We start from the raw sequence: 21,724 nt of genomic DNA, 5'->3' as shown, positions 1-21,724 counted from the left end.
AAAAGGGGCGTTTCGCTCACAAGATACTTAAAAGGAGGTTGATTCCCATTTTCTAGTTTCACAAGGGCTGAATGAGAAATGAAAATTAAGTCTGACAAAATGGGTAAGAAGAAAAATTTATATCTGATTCTGGTCTGCATGTACGAGATAGTTTTCCCCTTATTTGATTTGATTTGATTTTGAATTTAACGTCCCTTTCAGCAGTTATATGAGATGGGACTAACTGATTAACGTAGAATCGGAACCACATGAGCTCCGCCGGGAATCGAACCCATGCCAAAGGCGCGTACGCCTACCGCTTAGCCACGGAGGAACTCTTTTTCCCCTTATTTAAAGAACTCCTTCGTGTCAATATGGTTAGTGTGCGTCTTTGGCGCGGGAGATCCGGGTTCGATTCCAGGTGGGAGCTCATGTTATTCGGATGCTACGTTAAGTTGTAAGTTCACGTCTCATATAATCTCGCTGCTGAATGTGCCACTAAACTTTAATCTATTTATCTCTTATTTGATGAAGAAAAAAAGTTTTTGCTGTAACGTTGTGAATAGTACTTACACATTTAAGAAACTAATGTAGTAAATCCACATAATTTAATGAACAATTTTCTTTCACTTAAAAAAAGTTACATAGACAACAATTCTCACAATATATTACATGAAAAAAAAGTTATATGAGTTTATAACATACTGACGACGTCTGTCTCATGAATAAAAAGGAAACAAGGTTAGCTCACCGGAACTTAACCACTGTTCTGTGAACGAAAAGAAACTTCCCCTCTTTGAACCTGTTCATATTATTCCCCTCTCCCCCCCTTCTAGTTTTTCGGTTTTCAATGCCGGCTTTCTCTCTTTTTCTCCTTCCAGTACTTTGGAGAACACGCGTTCCAGTTGCAAAGGAACGTTCGTGCCGGAAAGTAGGGTACCTTGATCGCTCTCTGCTGCGGTGAAAGGTGTGCGTGTTGTTTGTTAGTGGTTCGTATTTTCTTTTTCATTCCGAGAGCAGCAAGAATACCAACTCATATTAGTGTTTATTTTACAAAAAGAAGGAACATGAATTACCGAAAACACAAGCGAGGTGAGTATATGAAAATTCTTCCTTATAGTTTATTTTCCGAAGATTAAAACATATTGATGCGTATTGTTGATTGATTTTCAGTCTGTACCGTTATCAGGTACGTTTGAACAACGCTCGTTACCTTGAAATACTGCTGCAAGGATAACGGGACCTGGTGTACAGCTCCAATTCCATACTTAGTGTTGTTTTCATAGTTTGGCGCGTGTGTGGCCGTGTTGCTAGTATTTCGAAAACGTGTACTGATCTCAACATCTTAAGTCCAGATAAATAAATAAATAAAATAAAGAAGAGAAAATTGTTTCGGTCGTTTGTTTCAAAGCATAAGTAACCAAAGGCTTTGTTTATACTTGTTTAAGGTTTTGTAATTTACAGCGGCGAGACTGTACATGTAAGGCGAGACCTAATTTGGCGTGAGGCCATTTGTGTGTACACAAGTGACTACCAGGGATCGAGTTGATTTTGAGTTTAACGTCCCTTTCAGCAGCGAGGGTATATGGGACGGGAACTACTGATTAACGTGGAATCCGAACCACATGAGCTCCCGCCGGGAATCGAACCCGGGTCTCCCACGCCAAAGGTGCGTACGCTAACCGCTTAGCCACGAAGGAGCTTTACCGGGGATCGAGTGGGCGATCATACGCATAGAAAGCTGATATGCTAATCACTTGTCTATCCGGAGGTACTAGAAACTGATAGAATAGGCCTCCAGAGAATCAGACTGATTACTACACTCGTTTTTAGTTGTGCATGGTACCGGATTCAATTTCTGGTTAGGAACCTATTCTCCTGCATTAGCCTACAGAAAAACTATGTTCTTCGTTCACTCTCTTAATTCCTAAATTAATATTTCTTTACTATTACAATCATTGTACTGTCAATTTAACGTTTGCAATAAAAGATCTACAATATCTGATTTCTCTCTCTCTCTCTCTCATAACAAGCTAATAATAGAAAAATAAAATAAAATTGAAATGTAGATAAGGTAGTGCTTATATTTAAATTTTCCTCAAAGAAAAATGTATAATTATAACGCTTGACTTAAACGTGAGTCATTCCGTATCGATCCCAGGTCCAGCGACATATCCTTGAAGCAATCATGAATTTATTACGAAGTTCATTACTCTCCTACTTCCTGTTAATGTAGAAACTACTAGAGTATCAACGCAATAGCTCACACAATGTGTTTAGGAATAAAATTGTCGTGTTTGATAATAGTTTTCATTTTGGTGTGATCGTCGAGAACGAATTTAGTGTCAGAGACTACAGGTTACGAGAAGTTCATGTCAATAATACTGTTGTAATTTTAGTGTGTACGAGTAATAATAGGTAAATTAAGTTGAATTTTTATAATCAAGTAATGCATAATTATGAAGCTGTCCATATACGGAAAAAGTGATGAGTTCAGAAGACTTTCTCCTGGGAAATTTGAATAAGTGGGGGTGAAAGTAGTACTGTCAAAATACTATTTCAACCCAGGTTGAGGACGATTGGGGAAATACTCCGGGGAAAGGAATTTTCCTCTGAACCTTAAAATCATCACTGTACAAAAGAATTAAAGAAACTTCCCATCATGTGGTGCTAAAGCAAAAACTGAAACAATTGAATATTCCGAAAATATTTCTAAAATTCTCACGAATGAACTAATTTTCGAGCTCCTGTCGTCCGGTGTGAGTGTGTCTTATATCACCACTTCTGTTTCCTCTGTCTGGAGGAAGAGGAACCATCTCGTTTGATCTGAGCACACACAATATGACAAAAATTTCGGCAAAATTTGTTGGACCATTTGTGCCAAGCGACAGTAAACCCTTACCATAGAGTAAACATATTCCTAGGAATATAATTATTCTATGCTATAACTGTTTTGTTCAGTGAATATGTGAACAGTCTTTCCGGCGCATACCCCAGGTTGGGAACCGCTGCGCTAGCTCAACGTCAAAGTTGTGCTATGATAATATAGTGAAGACATTTTTCCTCTGTCTTTTCTATATCCGTCTCTCGTGTGTGTTACCAGAAATCCGTGTCTTCCTCATCTGTTGGATATGCATTTGGTGCTTGATTCTGGATTCGAAATTATATTGATGTATTATTTCCCATTATCAAGGGCGTAGCGTTCATGGAAGCTGTGGGAATGCTGAGCATTAAAATAAATTATGTAATAATAATTGAAGAATAATACATAATATCAAAAACAATGCATTAAAAATAATAGCTTCATCTAACAAGAAAACCATGGCTCTATACTATTTCTCATTATGTCTTTCAGCCTGTACAGTAAATCTTTCAGTAACCTGTGCCTCCGTTGCTGGTCTTCACACCATGGGACTATAAGGAGTGTTCCTAGTTTGAGAAATATTGATGTAAAGTAATGAACAAGTTAATTCCCCTCGCTACCAGCAATATATGATATATAAATCTAAATGTAAATGTTAAAATAACTTCAAGGCTGTAGACCACGTGCTACTAAACACCCTCGCTTGAACGCTTTGGATGCTTAACGCAGAATTAAGTACATTAAAGGAAGATTTGACGCACTGTTACGCACCGATTGATAAACTTTGTTGTGTAAAAATGACTTTAAGGTTTGATTTTAGAGATTTTTGCTTTTTTTTTAAATAAAGATAAAAATCACACATAAAAACGGAAAGAAACATGTGCAATTAAAGCTCATGAATAATATGTACATTTCTACCGAACAGTGACAACGCTTTAATATTTTTGAGAGGAAGGTGAGTTTGGGGTAGCAGGTACTTTTTGTATCCCGGAAACGATTGTTTTATATAAATTGACCTACACTATAATCCAATGTTTCTGAGGAACAGTCAGGGAGGAGTCGTAGCAACTGAGGAAACGCTCGCCTTCTTGCTCCTCTCTGGGATCTTTACTGCTACCGTATAAAGTACGAAATAGTATGCACTTAGAATAATGCAACAAAATGAAGCAGCTTTTGACATATTTGCTTGGTCGTGACGAGACGAGACGAGAAATTTCTAGTCTTGTCTTCGAGACAAGAAGTGCCTTCATACTCTCCTGATCTGATTCCAGTTGAGCATTTTTTGATTTGCCATTAAGCATACTGCGAGAAAGAGAATCCTTAACAATGTTTTTTAAGTGTGTATCAAAATATGTTTTAACGGTTAATTAGCAGATCCTTTATCGACATTTCTGCATTATTGGACAAGTTCAAGTCGTTTGTGTTTAAATCCTCCTATTATAGCATGCCTGCGAACTTAAAAAGGAGCTAATTTGTGAAGCATAATGGTGATCATATTAAAGAAAATGTTAGATTTTGAAGTAAGAAGAATTTAAGATGATATGAGATATTTCACGAGTCTGGGGGGGGGGTAATACTACTTCTCACCCAAGTCTTAGATTTCAAACACTGTTTTAGTATTACATGAATTCGTAGTATAAAAACATAAATTGATGAAGTGATTATGCAAACATGGTGAAGAGTATTTATCAACGTTTAATGATATGCTAGTAATTACACAATGTACTCCAGTAATAAGAAAAATGTGGTTTACATGTTATATCATATTTTTCGTGAACTTCTCGTGACGTGGAAGGATCATGATTACTTCTAGAAGAAATGAAGAAACAAAATCAAGACATCAATAATTCTACATAAATTTACAAAAGAGACTAGAGACGAGAAAAGCTTTTTTGAGAATCTAGACGAGACAAGACGTCTACAAAATTAACAGGACGAGGCTAGAAACTCTTATTTCTAGTCTTCTGTTATGTCGTCCTCAACACTAGTTGTGATTCTTTTATAATAGTGCATTATTGTGTGTTTTATGAGGCGCTTTCAGAAGCTTATTGATAGCGAAGTGGATAGTAGAGGTGTAGCTTGAGTTTCTATTTAGCTTAAGCTGTTATTTCTAATGCATTATTCTGAATATTCTAACTTATTCATAAATCATTATTGCGTTATTTTTTTGTTAATGTAATATTTTGTTTACTCAGGGAAAGCTTTCCACATTTTCCATGAACACTACTTCCCTGATAGTTCGTACTTTCTCTTGAGTGAAGTATTTTCGTTGCTGATTTCAGTAGCAGTGTATATTGTTCGAATCCTATGTCAATTTGTTCCAGGTCTTATATGACCTCAGTGTTGAAAATGACGTTAAAATCCAAGTAAACAATCAAACGAATTGTATGTTTCAAAAATATATTGTGTGTACGAGTAGTGCCTAGTACGAAAATCAGGCTCCTAATATATATAATCTTTCGATTATGTACAGCCATCCTCGAAAGGAAAATACTACATTCTGTGTACAGTATATATCTGATAAAATTATATCGCCGCCACTTTAACGCGATTAAATATTCCCGTACTTGATGAAATTTGCTTTGATTATTTAAATGTTCCTTATTCTATATTGTAAGTTGTTTGGTTCTAATTGAATTAATTCGATTATCGTATATCAGCTGGATATTGCAAAGTAATTTAGATACCTTAAATGTAATATGTAATTTATTGAAGCAAGCGTAAGTGATTTCTACAATTCGACGTGTCACATATCTGTCTGCCTGTCTATTCGAGGATAATTTTCGTGAAAGCTATTGGGTTTTAGCATAGGCGTGCGCACGTGGGGGCGCTCGCCCCACCTAATGTTTTGGCATTGCTTTTTTTTCGAATTGTTAAAATAATTTTCTCAGCTAATGAGGATTCTATTTGCCAAAAACGGACCCTATGTCTGTAATCATCGCTTCCTCCGGGCCAATGAAAATAAAAATTAAATTATAAAGAAAATAATGATTACAAAAGTGGTTGCATATCTTCAGGAGTACTGCTATTGATTTGCCCCCCTTCCCAATCCAAGGGTCTGCGCACGCCTGTGGGTTTTAGTGAAATTTGGTGTGAACTTTCTTTGTGGACTTCCTAATATTCAATCCTGTTGCTTGGGGATGAATCGGTCAAGAATAAGGGGTTGAATGGTCGTACTTCATCCCAACTTACAAGATTACGCAGGTTCAAAATTTGATAAAATAATATTCTATGATAACTTCTATTATTATTATTATTGTTATTATTATTATTTTTCTTTGAGTGATTTGGACGAACTGTATTATACAGCTTCATTGAGGCTAGCCAATGTTTGTGGTTCAAATCGGTTAAGTACTATGTTGTGAATTCACCTTTATCTTTATAAAAATGTGTTTACTAATACTTCTAAAAATTTGGGTTTTCATTAAACATGGTATGTACTTTCATTGAGACTTAAGAATATTTTAAAACTATTATCGATCAAGAATTACGCGGTAAATTCATTCTCAAAATTAAGAAAATATTTCAGGGAGACTTTCGAAAAAATAAAGGCAAGGAAGAAACAAAAATGATAAAGTTTGATTTTCATAAATCGTAGTGTGTGTTTTCTTTTGAGGTTTAAGAATAATCCCTATTGCTGAGGGTTGAAATAGGAAAAAGGGTAAATTCTTTCTCCCCCACCAACTTCAATAAAAATCCTTCGGTTACATCTACTCTGTATAACATCAGTTGTTATACACATTTTTCCTTCAATTGCCAGTTACTGATAACTAACAGAAGCAAATCATTCATCATATACTGTTGATAAATAATAGTAGTTGAAGATTTTTTTCTTTCTTTTTAGGATAATTTTCCTCAGCCGAAATTATGTAATTTTTTTTTCGAATTTCATAAAAGCTAAATGTCATTGGCTTGATTTCTCTTACGTATCGTGTAATCATGAAAGCATAAATCAATCAATTCAACACGCGCTGCTTATAATTACTTAACACATTAGTAAAAATAGCTTATATATTGGTTCCAAATTCCAATTTTTTTATTTGATGTGTGCAGGTTGATAACCATGTTTATTCATATGAAATTCATATCTACTTCATATCTAATGACTCAACCAAGATATACTGTGTATTCCCCGGAATGCGTACGTGTGCGTAAGCGTGAGTTACTCACCGTTAAAAATTTCAGATTTCAATGTTACCAAGTGCAAACTTTCACTAGAAAATAGTAAAAAAATTTCCTTTTGTGTGACGCATATTTGCTCATAAACACTAATAATACTGATCTTCAAAAATCAGGAAGTTGCTCGTATTTTCAGCAAAAAAAGTATAAGGAAATGTTAATCTAATCTTACTTTAGGCTTTGTGAGAAAGCATCTGAAATATTTTAGCGATATTTTAGCTATATATTAATTCTTGTTTTGTTGTTATAGTTGTTGTTCTAAATGAATGATTTGCCACTAAAATTTCCAGTTTACATTTAGGACCTCTTCTACGAACTTCTGATGAACATTTACTTTGATACAATCAATATTATAAAAGATTTATATTCGATGTTATTATATATCACACCGAGATATTGCAGAACATTTATCCATTAGCCTCTTATAAACTTACAAAGGTTATTTATTATGAAAGAAACACCGTAAAACTGGACAGCAACCCTTTGAACTCCACGTTTCTTTACTACAAATAATTTACGTGAACAGAATAGTTTCAAAATAAAATGCGTTAAGACTCAGTACAGTATTTAAGAATATTTAGTATTGTAAACATTCGTTATTGATTATTATTTTCTTCGGATGGGATTTTAACAACACTACTTGAATCTCTAGCTTGTTACTGCATATTACAATGGATTATCAATGTGTAAACTGAATCAAGAAAAGAAATTGATCTGAAAATTTGAGTCCAAGACTTCTTGATTAGGAGGCAACCATATTACCGTTGATTCTTTCTTAGCCCAATGCAGGGGCGGATCCAGGGGAGGGGGCGATCGGCCCCCTCCAGAAGAGGAAACTTTATTTTTTATATATGTAAATAAAACCTATCCCAAAGTTTGGAGCCCTTAGAAGTAGCAGTATGACAACCCACCGCCCCCCCCCCCCAGAAGTCGGTCCTGCACGGAGAAAAATGCATAATCCAGTCGGCATGTAAATGCTGTTTTTACGAGGTTACACGCGTCACCACATTAAGTAATGTTGTTTCATCAGTAGTACGATCTACACTACCGTCTAGCGAAAATTTTGTATTGTGGGACCACCATTTCAAATCTAGAATTAACGCCATACCAATTCCGACGGTGGTAACTTAGGTATATAATGTTGTTACTACCTTCCTACGAGTGTCCCCTCTTGGTTCTTTCTAAATCTGTGACTCCCTACCTTAGGAGAGTATTAGTTTTTAAACACGAAATCAATCATGTCAATAAAATTATCCAATCACAGCGAGTCTAGTTCAACGCCGAACTCCAGATTTGGCATGGTGTTCCCACCTGCTGTACTTTTATACATGAAATTACATTACTTAAGGAGCGCACCCGCGTAAATGCGATGTATCCACACGGAAATCCTAGTTCTTTTTTTCTCAGTGTGGATCCGCCCCTGGGTTAATGAGTATATATTTTTAACATTTACAGAATATGAATATAATTTAACTGGATGTGTGCTCTTGATTAGTAGTATGTGCAAATCTAACATTAAATTATAAACTATATTCGAGGGATTAGTGATCTGTTGTTTTTCCGTTCTTTCTTATGTAATAACGAAGGCATGACTAAGAGTCTACTTTTAAAGTGGCATAAGCTCCCTACCAATAATGCAGCAAATGTATACTTTAATGTATTCTCATCATTAGTATTCCAGTTCATTTTCGTTAGTGTTTCGGAACTCTTAAAATGCATAATTTTCTTATTTGATTCAAATTAAGACTTGATTAGTAGTATCTGCTCAGATATGTTGTGTATCAGACAAAGAATTCTCGAGATGAATGATCCTATCAACCAACCAGCTGTATGTTCCATGTTGGACGTACTAGTCTCAACGGGTAGTATACAGTGGCGCGTGGCGGATCTAGGCCAGGGCCGGGGGGCCTAGGCCCCCCAGTTTTTCAGTGACAAAATAATTTAAGTTTTTATTTATATATTTTTGAAAGTTTATATATACCTATCATAGTATAGGTACAGGCTGCCCCTCCCCTAGTTTTTATCTTCTAGGTCCGCCACTGGTAGTATAAATCAAATGAAACGTGTCAGTGGAATGAAAAAGGTAATATATTTGATATCGACCATCATTAACCCAACATCTTGTATACAGTATATACCTATTATCTTACTTTCTAGAGGTAATTTAAATACGTATCCTCAGTAAACTATCTTAGATTCCCCTGAACTCTATTTCTTCTAAAGCAGTGCTATTCAACCTTTTTTTCTCGCGTGCCCCTAGACACAGTTCGCCATCCAATTGTGTACCCCCTGAAGCTGTTTAAAAGAAATTAAATCGAAATGAATTTATTGAACTTAATACACGTGTTGTGTTGATTAAAAAGGGGGACAAATAGAGACCCAACAAAAGGACAATTAGTGTGCCAGTCAAAAGACTACTTACAGGAAGATAAAGTGCACATCCGAAAAAATTAACAGGGTAAATTTCAAAACATATGGAAGACATCCAATTCTACTGATAAGGATTTTCCCCTCATCCTCCCTTATATTTTGTACATTGAGGACAATGTTAAAAATTCAAAAACTTAAGGTAACTTTAGAACTAATCTCTTAATGAGCTTGTTTCCGGGATGCCAAGTCCTCGATTCTTGGTCGAAATTTCGAGAGTGCGAGAGTCAGAGCTGATTCTGGATTCATGCAATTTCTCTGCTTCGTTTTTATTGATGCTAATGCAGAGAAACTCTGTTCACACAAATATGTTGATGAAAGTGGAAAAAGTTGTGAAATATTACTGTCACTAATTTCATTGTACTCTTTTCGAGCATAAGTACAAAAGTCACAAATTGACAAGTTGTCGAATTTCATTTGCAGTAAACTCTCAACAGACATTTCCAGCAGACCCCCAGAAGCAGCATTACGTACCCCCAGAAACATCTTCCCGTACCCCTGGTTGAATAGCAGTTCTAAAGCATTTCTTAACTCCTTATCATTTGCACTGCCTATTCGGATGTGTTACTCTTGATAGGTTCTAATTATTACGTTGGTGTGAATGAAATGTTTGCTCCAAGTGCGTCATTTTCATAGCCAATAAATAAAATAAGAACTACAACACCTCGTTAATTATACTGGTGGCCGCTTGCAATCACACACTTTCGATATCGCTTAGCCAACGATTGCATTTCGTGGCGAAAGAAACCTGAAGTCTGCATTGTGAATAAGTCCTTTAGCGCCTGATTCTTAGACAAGGTCTTCCGTCCTAAGAATTGATCCAGATGGCGGAAAAGATAGTAGTCAGTGGAAGAGATATTGGTGAGTGCAATGGGTGAGGAAGGATTTCATATTGCAGCTCATGGAAACCCTACATCGTCCTTTGCGCGACATGTGGGTAAACAGCGCAGTGTAACATCAGGATACTATGTCTGTTGACCATTGCTGGACGCTTGCGGACCACCATACCAGCAGCAGTAACAAACAATCAAAGATCATGTAAAATTAGTAAAGTCTATTCTTCCGAACTTTATAATAGAGGAGCACTAGCGCCTTGCAGAAACTTTTCCAGCAGCCCTCGTACATACAGGTATAGTTAAGGTAAATTTGTATGTAGTTAATTTCTCATCACGTTATCATCAAAACCAACATAAGGCTACGAAGAAGAGTCAAGTGAATTTATGATATTTATAACATGAATAAATTGTGTTCTAGTTTCCTTCGTGCATAGTCGGCAGACATATAATTTTTGATAATCCATTGCTTTTGGCTTGGCTCCTGTTTCTCTCTCTTTTAGCTTACGAGTATTTTAAATTATTTTAAAGATCATTTCAGAACATTACTTTTGAGAATATTACATTTGTCAGTTTTGTAATGTTGTAAGTTAGGTTAATGGATGTAACAGATCTCAACCATTTAACAAACCATGTAAATAGACCATGTCTTTATTCCAGTTTTGGTCCAAATTAGTCAAGGCGTTTCTTGAGAAATAAAAATTCGTGGACGGACGACATTTAGTAGACTGTAGTGGCTCATCACTCGGAAAGGAGATAATTCTTCTCCAAATTTCTGGTTAGGCCACTGACTTTTAAGATTATTCGCATATAGAAAGAAAAGCAGCGAGAAATACCAAACGGAAAGTAGTAAAAAGCGTTTGTGTATGTTTGGGTTAAGAAAGCTTAGGATGTTTAGGTAGGATGCTTTAATCTCTATACCGTAACTGTCGGAAGTAAACGTTCCTGTCTTTCGTCAACACTTAAATCTTGCATCATGCACAATATTTATTGCTTGTATATAATTATCTGAATCACAAATGTAATTTTGTACGCTGTAGTAGGATTTCCTTCCGTCAAGTTAGACTTTCTAGCCTGATAAGATAGTTTTTAATAAAGCAAAATGAAAATTTAAAAAATGATGAAGAACAATAACTTAACTTATTGGATTTCATTCTCTTTTTGTTTTCTTATCAAGGGAAAAAGAGAGATCGTGTAGCTTTTGACAAAGTCCGAAATGGATTTTTGTTTTTTAAATTTAGATGACAGAATCAAGCATTTCAAATTTCTGTCAAAATCCTGTTTGCAATCTCATTTCATGTGTCAGTGTAGACCATCCAACAATTTTTAAATCATGATCTCAGCATTCTAAAGGGGGAAAAATAAGGATCAGTAGCAATAATTTTATTTTAGTTGGTGCGAATACCTTGTGAACGAACAAAATCAGGATACAAACGCATACAATATCATTTAATTTAAAGATAAATAAATAAATCAAAAGAAAGTTAGAAAACTCGTGTCATACATAATGAAAAATGAAAGTCAGGTAAGCAGAATAAGTCCTCTGTAGCGTTGTTAAAATATTCAAGCTTTCTAGATTCAATCTGATTAAAGATGTACAGACAATTGAAAATTTAGATAGTCGTTTTAAAATTATAATTAGCAAAATGTTGCCAGAGTCATCACACTAAAAGAATAAGTTAAATTTCATAAAATTATATTTCTTTAATATAGTTAATTTAAATTCGTACATTTAAAAAATCACTCACCCTTCTTAGGTATTACATTCGTAGTGCAGAGGAACTAAAATTATACGATGTGCAATTTTTTTTATACTGTGACTTGGCCTTTTCAAACCAGTATTACGTAAACAGTATTCACTACTATATACAGTATGTTTTCCAATATCTTTTGTATCAAAAACTTCTCTTATGTTAATAAGATCCTCTAAACCTCAATAGTTATTCCAAAGCTCATTATTATTATTATTATTATTATTATTATTATTATTATTATTATTATTATTATTATTATTATTATTATTATTATTATTATTATTATTAAGTAAGTATTCTGCCTGTTGGCAGGTCCTGGGTCTAATGAGATTTTAAATTCTTTCTTTTTTAGGCTCGGGTCCGGAAATGTTTCTTCCATGTTTCTCAATCTTCAGCTTCCTTTTTTACCTCCCAACATTTTCTTCTGTTTTTGAAATCATTATTAAGTAGTGTTCTTCTTCTTCCTATTTCTCGCTTTCCTTCTATCTTTCCCTCTATAGCCGTATGAAGAAGACAATTTCTTCGCAAGACGTGTCCAATCCAATTGACCTCCCTGCGAAGGATGGTGGCTAAAAACGTCTATTTCTCTCCAACTCGTTTTAAAAAATCTTCATATGTTATTTTCTCTGTCAATTTTATCCTCTCCATCTTCTTGCATCACCGCATTTTGAAGCTCTCTAAATATTCCTTCTCTAACTTCCGTAATGTCCAAGTCTCTGAACCACACGTATAAGAATAATAGTTCATTTCCATTTAAAAACGTAATAATCTAATAAAATAATTTTGCACAGATTCAATTATGCTTGTTAAAGATGGAGCAATGTTATTCCATTAAACAAACCCAAATTCTAATTTATGTCTTATATGTAGCTTGTATAAATACACATACGTTCTATCTGTTTGAAAAAGCAGGCCATTGTTTGAAAATAAAAACATAATCCTTCTTGCTCCTTATACGTACAATAGGATTTATATGGTCACAAAATTTTAAAATATGTGATTCCCAAATACTTAGTAATGTCAAATTTCTCTATTTCTACATTACTAAGATAGTAGTTTTATTTGTGTACATTATAATTTTTTTGTGTGTTGATTTTTCGCGAATTATTTTTACATCATGTATTTACTGTGTTCAAATCTTGCAGTAGCGGTAATTATTGTAGGCCTACACATTATTGACATACACACAAAAAAAGTTAGAATATCTAGTTTTTCGGGAAATCATTTATAAATAGAGAAAATAAAAGAGAGTTCTAAGAATGATCTTTCTGGTGTCCCATTGCTTACAATAATTTGCACTAGAATTTACGAGGTACCTGGTTTTAAATCTATATGTTCTACTTAATACGTAGCTTTCAAGGCAACAAATACGAAACAAACTAATAATAGATAACTTGCTATGCTTGTTAAGATATTTGCGATTTATCGAAACAAAAGCTTATCCATGTTTCTGATTTCTTTAAATTTTGATGATGCTTCTGATCTTTTCTTGTTGATATGACCTTAATAAACACTACAACGCCGCATAATACCATCTCATCAAATGGATTTTGGTTTGAGATAAATTATCATAAAATAGTTCCAAGCTTATAGTCTTTCCAGAATTATGCTCTAACAATTTCCACGAAACATAAACTCTAAATGTGGTTGATGATTATGTTTATGAGAATTTGCGTATGAGATCTTGCTGACGTTATAAGCGTTAGCACGCGAACTCTGAGAGAAAACGGTCTTCGTTATGGTGAGACAATATCTGGATCACCTTGAAATTTCAATGGTGAATGATCCAAACGGAAGCATTTAATGGAAGAATGTTCATTTAACCTTGTCTTTGATTTTGATTGTTCTTCCGAGATAAAGTAAGAAATAGGTTTGTATTGTAACTTGTGTATTATAGGTTAATACGTACATTTTCCCATTCAATGGAACTGAACCGTATGACCATAATGCTAAAACAACCGTGCAACTGATTACACCCACATGCTCCATCCGGTCATTGCCATCAACTGCAGCCTACATAAGACATAAAACTACTATTAAATGGATATTTCCTTATTTTTAATATAAGATCCACTGTTCAAAGTGATACAAAATGACGTAATATTCTAATATCCTCAATGTTATGGGGCCATACCAAGTCTCTCCTCCTCTAATTTCATTATATTTAGATTATGTCTTGATTTTTAATGGAAATATCGAAGAAAATTATATATACTCCAGAAATTAGCACAGCTCATCATGTTAAAATTGACAACCTAAACAATTCTTGCATCTTAAGAAAAGTCGAAAAGCTCTTCTCACCTTCTCAAAATGTTTAGTTAAATCTTTATGTCTCTTTGTTAAGCTCACCTCACTTTTTTTTTTTTTTTTTTTTAATTTTAGTGAATAAATCTAGAACTATCAAGAATATCAAAACTGTACAAAGTGAGCCAGGAAGAAACGCCCACAGATTTTTTCAGTTGTCTAGGTGGGACTGAAGGGGGAAGACCAAACACAAGCGAAGTCGCGGATATACACATCTTGATGCACATTACTTCTTGTACGAGTAAAACCATTTACGAGTAAAACCATTATTATTAATGCATATTGCATAACCTTATTGCCTTCAGTAAATGTATTAAATACTGTAGTGGGTGAGCAAGGAAATATAGGCCTAATGTATTTGGCATGTACATATTTCAAAGAACAGAACCCCTTTCGAAAATCCAGACGAGGGCAGCTGTCCCCTCTTGCTCGTCGCTGCGGGCGCCCATTGAGTCAGGTAGTATTATAATTAAATTTAAACTACCAACTGTTTCCATACCTCTTCTTGTAGACCAGAGATTTGTGTGCACAGCTTATGACGTCAAAATTGCTGGACTCTGAAATTTACACCATTTCTTCATTTCATCTTGAAAACAATTACCTATTAGTTTTCTTAATACCATTTTTCAGATATTATGGACTTTCTTCCTAAAATTTCGACGATTTTCATTGTCTTTAAGTTATTCACTAAAATTATATATATGGATGAGATTAGAGATAATCCTTACTGGGAAACATACTTGATTTCCAAAACCAGGATAACGTTACTATGTTACTTTCCTTGTTTTAATCACATATGTTTCGTGTGTTGTTCTGTAAAAAATGAAAATAAATACATTAAAAAAGACTAGAATTTTTGAAATACATAAGGAGAAGAATAGGAGATATAGTTGAATGGAACGAGAAAGCAACGAGATAGTTTTGTAAAGATTGTAAGAGTGAAGAACAGTGTTAGATTGAATTTCATAGAAAAATAAATAAGCTAAGCCACGATTAGGGAAAATGTATTCTAGAACAAGTATTGTAGGCATGATAAGGAGGAGAAATAGAGAGGAAAAAGGACTATATTAACAATTGTGAATTAAAGGTTTTACATTGCAATTAAAGTACTTACACTTTATAAGAGATTATTTCCGCGGTCTAGGGCGTACGTAAACTGTGTATCCAACATGAATAGATTATTTTACGCCCACTATGAGTGCATCCTTGGTGGTGTAGCGGCTAGCGCGCGCGCCTTTGGCACAAAGGGGCTCGGGTATGATTCCTGGTAGAGGATCATTGAAATTTGAATGCATTATGTGGTTCGTGTTCCACCTTAAACTGTGGGTCCACGTCTCGCACAGCCTCGACGCTCAAGAGGGACTTCAACAAACATCATTTAAAATTTCTTACAAAATGATGGTTCGACGTCTCCAGATATTTTGAATCCCAAGAATGAACTCGAAATAATAAACTTACAGCTTTTCCTGAGGGACCTAACTTTTTCCTCCTATAGTGCGGAATCGCCCCACTTGCTTCATCACTAAACCACCTGAAATGGTGATTAAAATTGTGAATGTTGCTATTGAGGACTTTATAATCTATTCTGTGAGTTTTTTTTTTTTTTTTTTTTATCTTTATTAAGGAAGAGGAAGCTGTGCTTACCTTTCCAACGAGAATACTGATACTATTGAAGAATTCACTTCGTGATTGGAATGGGGATTATGATATTAATATTTTTAAGAAAAACAACTTTAAAATGCGTAAAAGAAAGGAGACAAACCGAGTTAGGTCTCCTTTCTAATCTAATGTGTTTTTGGTCACTTCCCACGATTGTTTGTATTTGTATTGTCTTTTTCCTATTCTGTTTCTTCGGTAGTTTTATACAAGAACAAAAAAGAAGAAAAAGCGAAAATCACGTAACGGCATTATCACTGTCCTTAATTCACTGTCAATTATTTGCAGTTGTGCAGTTTCCAATTCCGATTGTGGTGATATTCTGAACTAAATGGAGCATGGGTGAAACATAGCGTTGAGAAAAAAAAAAAAGAAAAAAAATACTAACGAGGTCAGATGAATGAATGCTTGGTGGGTTTTGAAATTAAACGACCACACTAAAATATAGCGGAAAAACAGATATAAAGGGCGTTGCACTTTCCAAGATTATTTATGTTAGATAAAAAAAATCAAGGAAGTGTAGCATACGGGAAAAATTGTACAGAGGAAATACGATTATATCAGTCATGGAATTAATAGTAAGGAAGGAGTAAAAACAATGCTGATGAATTTATTTGCTGATAGTTGTAATTTTGTTTTGAACTGTTCGGGAAAGAAATCTTGTTCGAAAATTTTCATCTCAACTGTTCTTCATGAAGTGTGAGAAAGAGTGATAATACCGTAGAAACACGTGAAATGCATAATTCTGTTCCATTTTCTGGGCATAAGCCTACATGATATACAGGTATATGTATTGGCATATCCAATTCCAATTTCCGCAATACTGTTCCCATAATTTCTTTCCGGACTTTATTTTTAAACATAGGTATTTGCCGAATTTTCAGCCTAAGCTCAAAAACATATTTTTGCGGGTCGGTTCAATATTATCGCAGATTTCGACATCTTTTGTAGTTACTTCCTAAGACATGTTCAAACAACACATTGTATCACAAATTTTAATTATTATTGTTCTGTGAATGACAATAGATTGATTCTCCATTATAATCCAATGGCATGTTCGATTTACATGTTTGGAAGTTTAAATCCTCTAGCAGGTGCAATGTAACTAACACGATCCTGTATAAGAGTTCAGGTCCCACTTTGATTGAAGATCCAATTGTTTAGGATCCCACTTTAATAGTAGATCCCATTGTTTTAGATACCACGTTAATAGTGGGGCTCATTCTATATGACCCGTTGTTTCAGGAAGACATTCAGCACAAACACAGTAATTGAATATTTTGAAAAACCTTATACAATAGGAAATACTAATACTTTCAGTAGAATCAATCTAGGATACCATTATAAAAAACTGCGATAAATGAAATCTTAACGAATTGTGTTTTCTCCACAAAATGGAGTTAGAAGAGAAATTCGTGTGTTTACCGTCTTCCTTAAAGAAATATTACGTGCCATCTTCCTCATTGGGAGATCCCATGTTCAATACTATCAAACAATTCATTGAGTTCTTCACAATTAAATTTCTTCAGAACAGGGACACACCCATGGGTGCCCACCGGGTCTTTGACTCCCCCCCCCCCAAAAAAAAGACTTCCTAACTCAATATACGTTTGCACAGTTTCTCAATGAAAACTACACTTGCTTAACAGGGAAATGATTGATGTACCACGAAAATTTAATTTTACATTTCATCGGTATTCTTTGTCTTATATATATAAAAAAATCTAGTTTTGTCATTTTTGCCCTAAAAATGTAGGTGGAAGTATTGTACAACTACGTATCGTCTTTTCGGGTGTAGAATAATACCCTTCAATATTACATAGACGTAGTGGCTTGTAGTATTGTCCCTCTCCCCCCCTAAAAGTGTGAATCCCTCCCAACAAACATTTCTGGGTGCGCGCCTGCTTCAGAACAATAGTAAGATAGATATCACTGATTAGTCCAGGAAATCTAGAGCAATTATACCCTTAACCTGGGCAAAATTGCAATAGAAGCTTTTAAAACAGTTTTTTATTCGGGAATCATTACTGAATAACATATTCAAAATCCGACAAAATCGAACCACGGGAACACTCCCAAAAACGGTTTTCAAAATGGCGGACCATGATTTAAAAACCTTGCGTCTATCTTGCAATTTTCTTCTGTATTTCGGTTTCCTGTAATCCGATTTTGACGATTGTTTTTTTAAATCAAAGGTCATTTTACGTACTATATTTTTTATTAGGAGCACTGATGTCTTATCTCGCACAGTTTCTTGTGAAAAACGACATTTAATTTTAAAAATCATAATTTCTTACATTTACACCTTAAATAATTGTCTGTACCTCGGGTATCTGCAATCGGATTTACATGAAACATTTTTTAAATAAGAGCTACATATAAATGCTAAAGTTTTTAATAACGACACTTTTCTTCTATCTTATACCGTTTCGTGTAAAAAACTATTAATTTACAATCAACGTATTTTTTTTATTTATCTATTTAATCATTTGATAAAGCTCAATAAATTAAAATATTATTATTGGTTCTTCCATGTGAACTTTTTGGTGTATTTTAGTATCGCATGAGCTAACTGAGACTTGTCAGCTTTCCTCATCACACTCTGAGATTCAAATAACGCAGGAGGATAAGAACAAAGTTCATAACACATCACATCTTCAAGATTTATATCCCCACCAGCAGCAACAGTCATCATTCTCTGAAAGAGAAGTGCTGCATCTATTTGTATATCATCATTAATTAGGCTCACAACAGCAGCATCAGATCCTAGAGTTTTCGCTTTGTCGGATCTTTTCCCAGAATATTTGAATACATCATTGCCCATCATTTTTTGAACGATGTCTGTACCAATGGAATGCCGTTCATCAACATTTACTCCAGGATCAGCTATTACACCTGTGACAATGTTAGAAAGATCCGGGCCAGAATTGAATGGGGATATTGATTCTAGTCGGTCAACAACTTTTTAAATATCGTTACTGTCCCTAGTTTGTCTACTTTCCCTCATTTCTTTGTGTTGTTCACTGCTTTCCAACAAACTTTTAGTGTATTCCTGCATTGCTAAGTTATAAGTTGAAGACACAGGCATAGAAAGTAGCTATGTTTCTCTTTGAATCTCTGTAAATCCACTTCCTCGTGTCAGACCTCCTCTACTTTTCAGAGAACGCATTAATACTTGCTCTATCACTAGATCTGAACCTAATCCGGCCCATACCCTATCACTTCTTCTTATCACAAACTTCCCTTCCTGGAACATTTTGTGAAAAACTGGATTTTCAGATTCCAAACTGAACATTTTCTACAAATTTAATTATAATGACTTGAGGTAATTATGATGTCCAGCTGCTGCAACTATTGGGAGAATCTCCATCACAGATTGCAAATGTAAATCCCATGAGCCAGTCCTATCTGCTGTTATTAAGTTACGTGCAACGTTGATCATTTGCATATACTTTAGCCAAAGTTTACTTGTTCTTGAGAAAGACTGAAGGTGAGTTTTCTTCTTCTCCAAAGCAGTACTGATTTGAGATAATGCCATAGACAGCTCCACGTCCTCAACATGTTGTTTGCCATTTATGACGTTATCAAGTAAGATACAAGCTTCTTTAACTAGATGATGAGGGGATCCATCTTCATTGCGAGGGAAAACATCTGAAACCTATAAGGTACAAAGAGCTACATCTACTATCATATGCCCTCGCATTGCTCGAGAAACAGCTTTTCCAGACATCATATGCAGCACAGCATTTGATCCATAGATTTCTTGAAGTACTTCAGATAATCCTGAACCATTCATCAAAGTGCCACTTGAACTCAAAAGGTTGATCAAAATATGAAATGTTCCCGTCATTAAAACAATATCTTGGAGATCTTGCTGCCCATGGATAATTTGGGAAGCTTTCCAAAATAAAGCCTGATCAAAATTAATGATACAAGGGATACGTTGTTTATGTGCTAACTTGTTCAAGTACTGCAATGTTGAGAGTATACATGTCATGTCACTAGCTGCCATATCAATGATAGGAAGAAATGTGATTGATGCCACACCAGGATGTGAAACATTTGTTCCAGAATGAATTGTTTGCATAGCTCCTGACCAACTTGGACCTGATCTTTCGGCTGCACATATTTGCCACAGAAGATTTAACCTACTTATAGAGGCAATGGCCAATATTGGAAGTTTTCTGAATGAAATCTCCCTGAGCATGCTTCTTGAATGTCTGTATTCCACAATATCAACTGCTGCAACATTTTTAATGTCACTTTCAGCAATCTTACAGCGTTGAATAATTGGATGGGTCTTGTTCTTTGAGATTGTAGCTGCAATCATACCCATCCCATGAAAGGTGTTCTTTACATCCAAAGTACAAACATTGTGGTCAACATTATCAGCTGCTAGAAGAACTGCAGTGTTGTTGGCAGTATTTAACGAGATATGGCTACCTGATACTGCAGCATTTCTTTCAAATCTAATTACTTCGGAATATGATGAACAATAACCAAGACTGTGAAGCAAATCAACAAGGTACCTTGATCTAAAGTTGTGATGCAGCTGGATAGCTAAACCAATCTGCAATGGACATAGTAATATTCTAGGACGTATACCTTGCATAATGCTCTGACCAATTGAGCCAATTTTTATAGAGGGATCCTTTCCCACAAATAGTTTTGACAACAGTAATTTCAAACTCTTAGGTACGTATTGCAAAATACTTTCTTCAGTAAGGTCACTTGGAGATGGGTATACATCCACATTAGAAACGTTGAGGGATTTCACCTTACTTCTGATTATTTTGGCTGCTGCTTCTATTAAGTATATCTTCTGTAATTCAATATCACATTTTTTTGACTTTTGGTGATAATTTTGAAGAATTTTAGTGGCTGTATCAAGTAAAGTGACTACATCTGTCTTTCCACTTCCACCAGAAATAATCATTTTCTCTCCATAATACTCCAAAAGTTTCCTCTTCATATGTCTCTTATCATAGGCACAGCTTCGACTCCCTTCAAGATATTCTTCCATTTTTTAAATTAGATCTCCCATCAGCAGTTGTTCTTCATCATTATTTTCCAAGTACGAACAAGTCTGAAGGAATGCAAGGTACTGTTCTCCATTACTTGGCCGACCTTTCTTTATGTACTTATTGGAGGAAGAGTATTCACGGGGAATGTTCCTACCAGTTCGAAAATTGACACTACAAGTGTTATGATAGACGCAGTCCACAAATGTATCGCAAAACAAGCAATGAGTGGCACTACGAATTGGGTCTTCATTTAAACGTACACTTTTCTTGGTTTTGTTTCATCACTAGTCTGCCGTTTCTTGACACCAATATCCTTTGAATCTGTAAATCGTTTCCGACATGAAACATGGACACTAATACCAGGAACAGCAACAACATCAGTTCTGCGCCAGTGGCTTGCTTCATTTATGCCATCTGCTCCTTTCTGTTTAATTTTAACTATCTCTTGCTAACTGTCCAATTTTTCCTTACATATCACACAATATTCAGACATCTCCATTTTTAAATTAAACAGAAAAAAAGCAAATTATAAATAGTTGCTTTTTAAAATATTAAAGCCGTAAAAACAAAAATTAATAATAAAAACAAATTAAGAAAACAGGCAACTAACACACAAATTAAACATTATTTAGAAATACAGGGTGGCCCAAACGGAGGTATACACCCCTGCATTGATCAAGTATAACATTCTAGCTTATGGGTTTA

General features: G+C 34.9%; 1 protein-coding gene across 1 annotated transcript in view; it reads left to right on the top strand.

Moving 5' to 3' along the window:
* The first annotated feature begins 869 nt into the window (after positions 1-869).
* LOC145693116 (uncharacterized) overlaps positions 870-21,724 on the top strand; it is a 137,556-nt gene continuing 116,701 nt past the window's right edge. Inside the window, exon 1 of the mRNA XM_081768825.1 lies at positions 870-1,071. Within this exon, the coding sequence (XP_081624951.1) occupies positions 1,047-1,071 (25 nt within the window). The 5' untranslated portion in view covers positions 870-1,046. The remainder of the gene's footprint in view (positions 1,072-21,724) is intronic.

The sequence above is a fragment of the Thermobia domestica genome, chromosome 8 (genome assembly GCF_964235325.1).
Source record: "Thermobia domestica chromosome 8, izTheDome1.hap1.1, whole genome shotgun sequence".
Taxonomy (NCBI): domain Eukaryota; kingdom Metazoa; phylum Arthropoda; class Insecta; order Zygentoma; family Lepismatidae; genus Thermobia; species Thermobia domestica.
The sequence above is the reverse complement of the archived record's forward strand: the minus strand, read 5'-3'. Positions and strand labels throughout refer to the sequence as shown.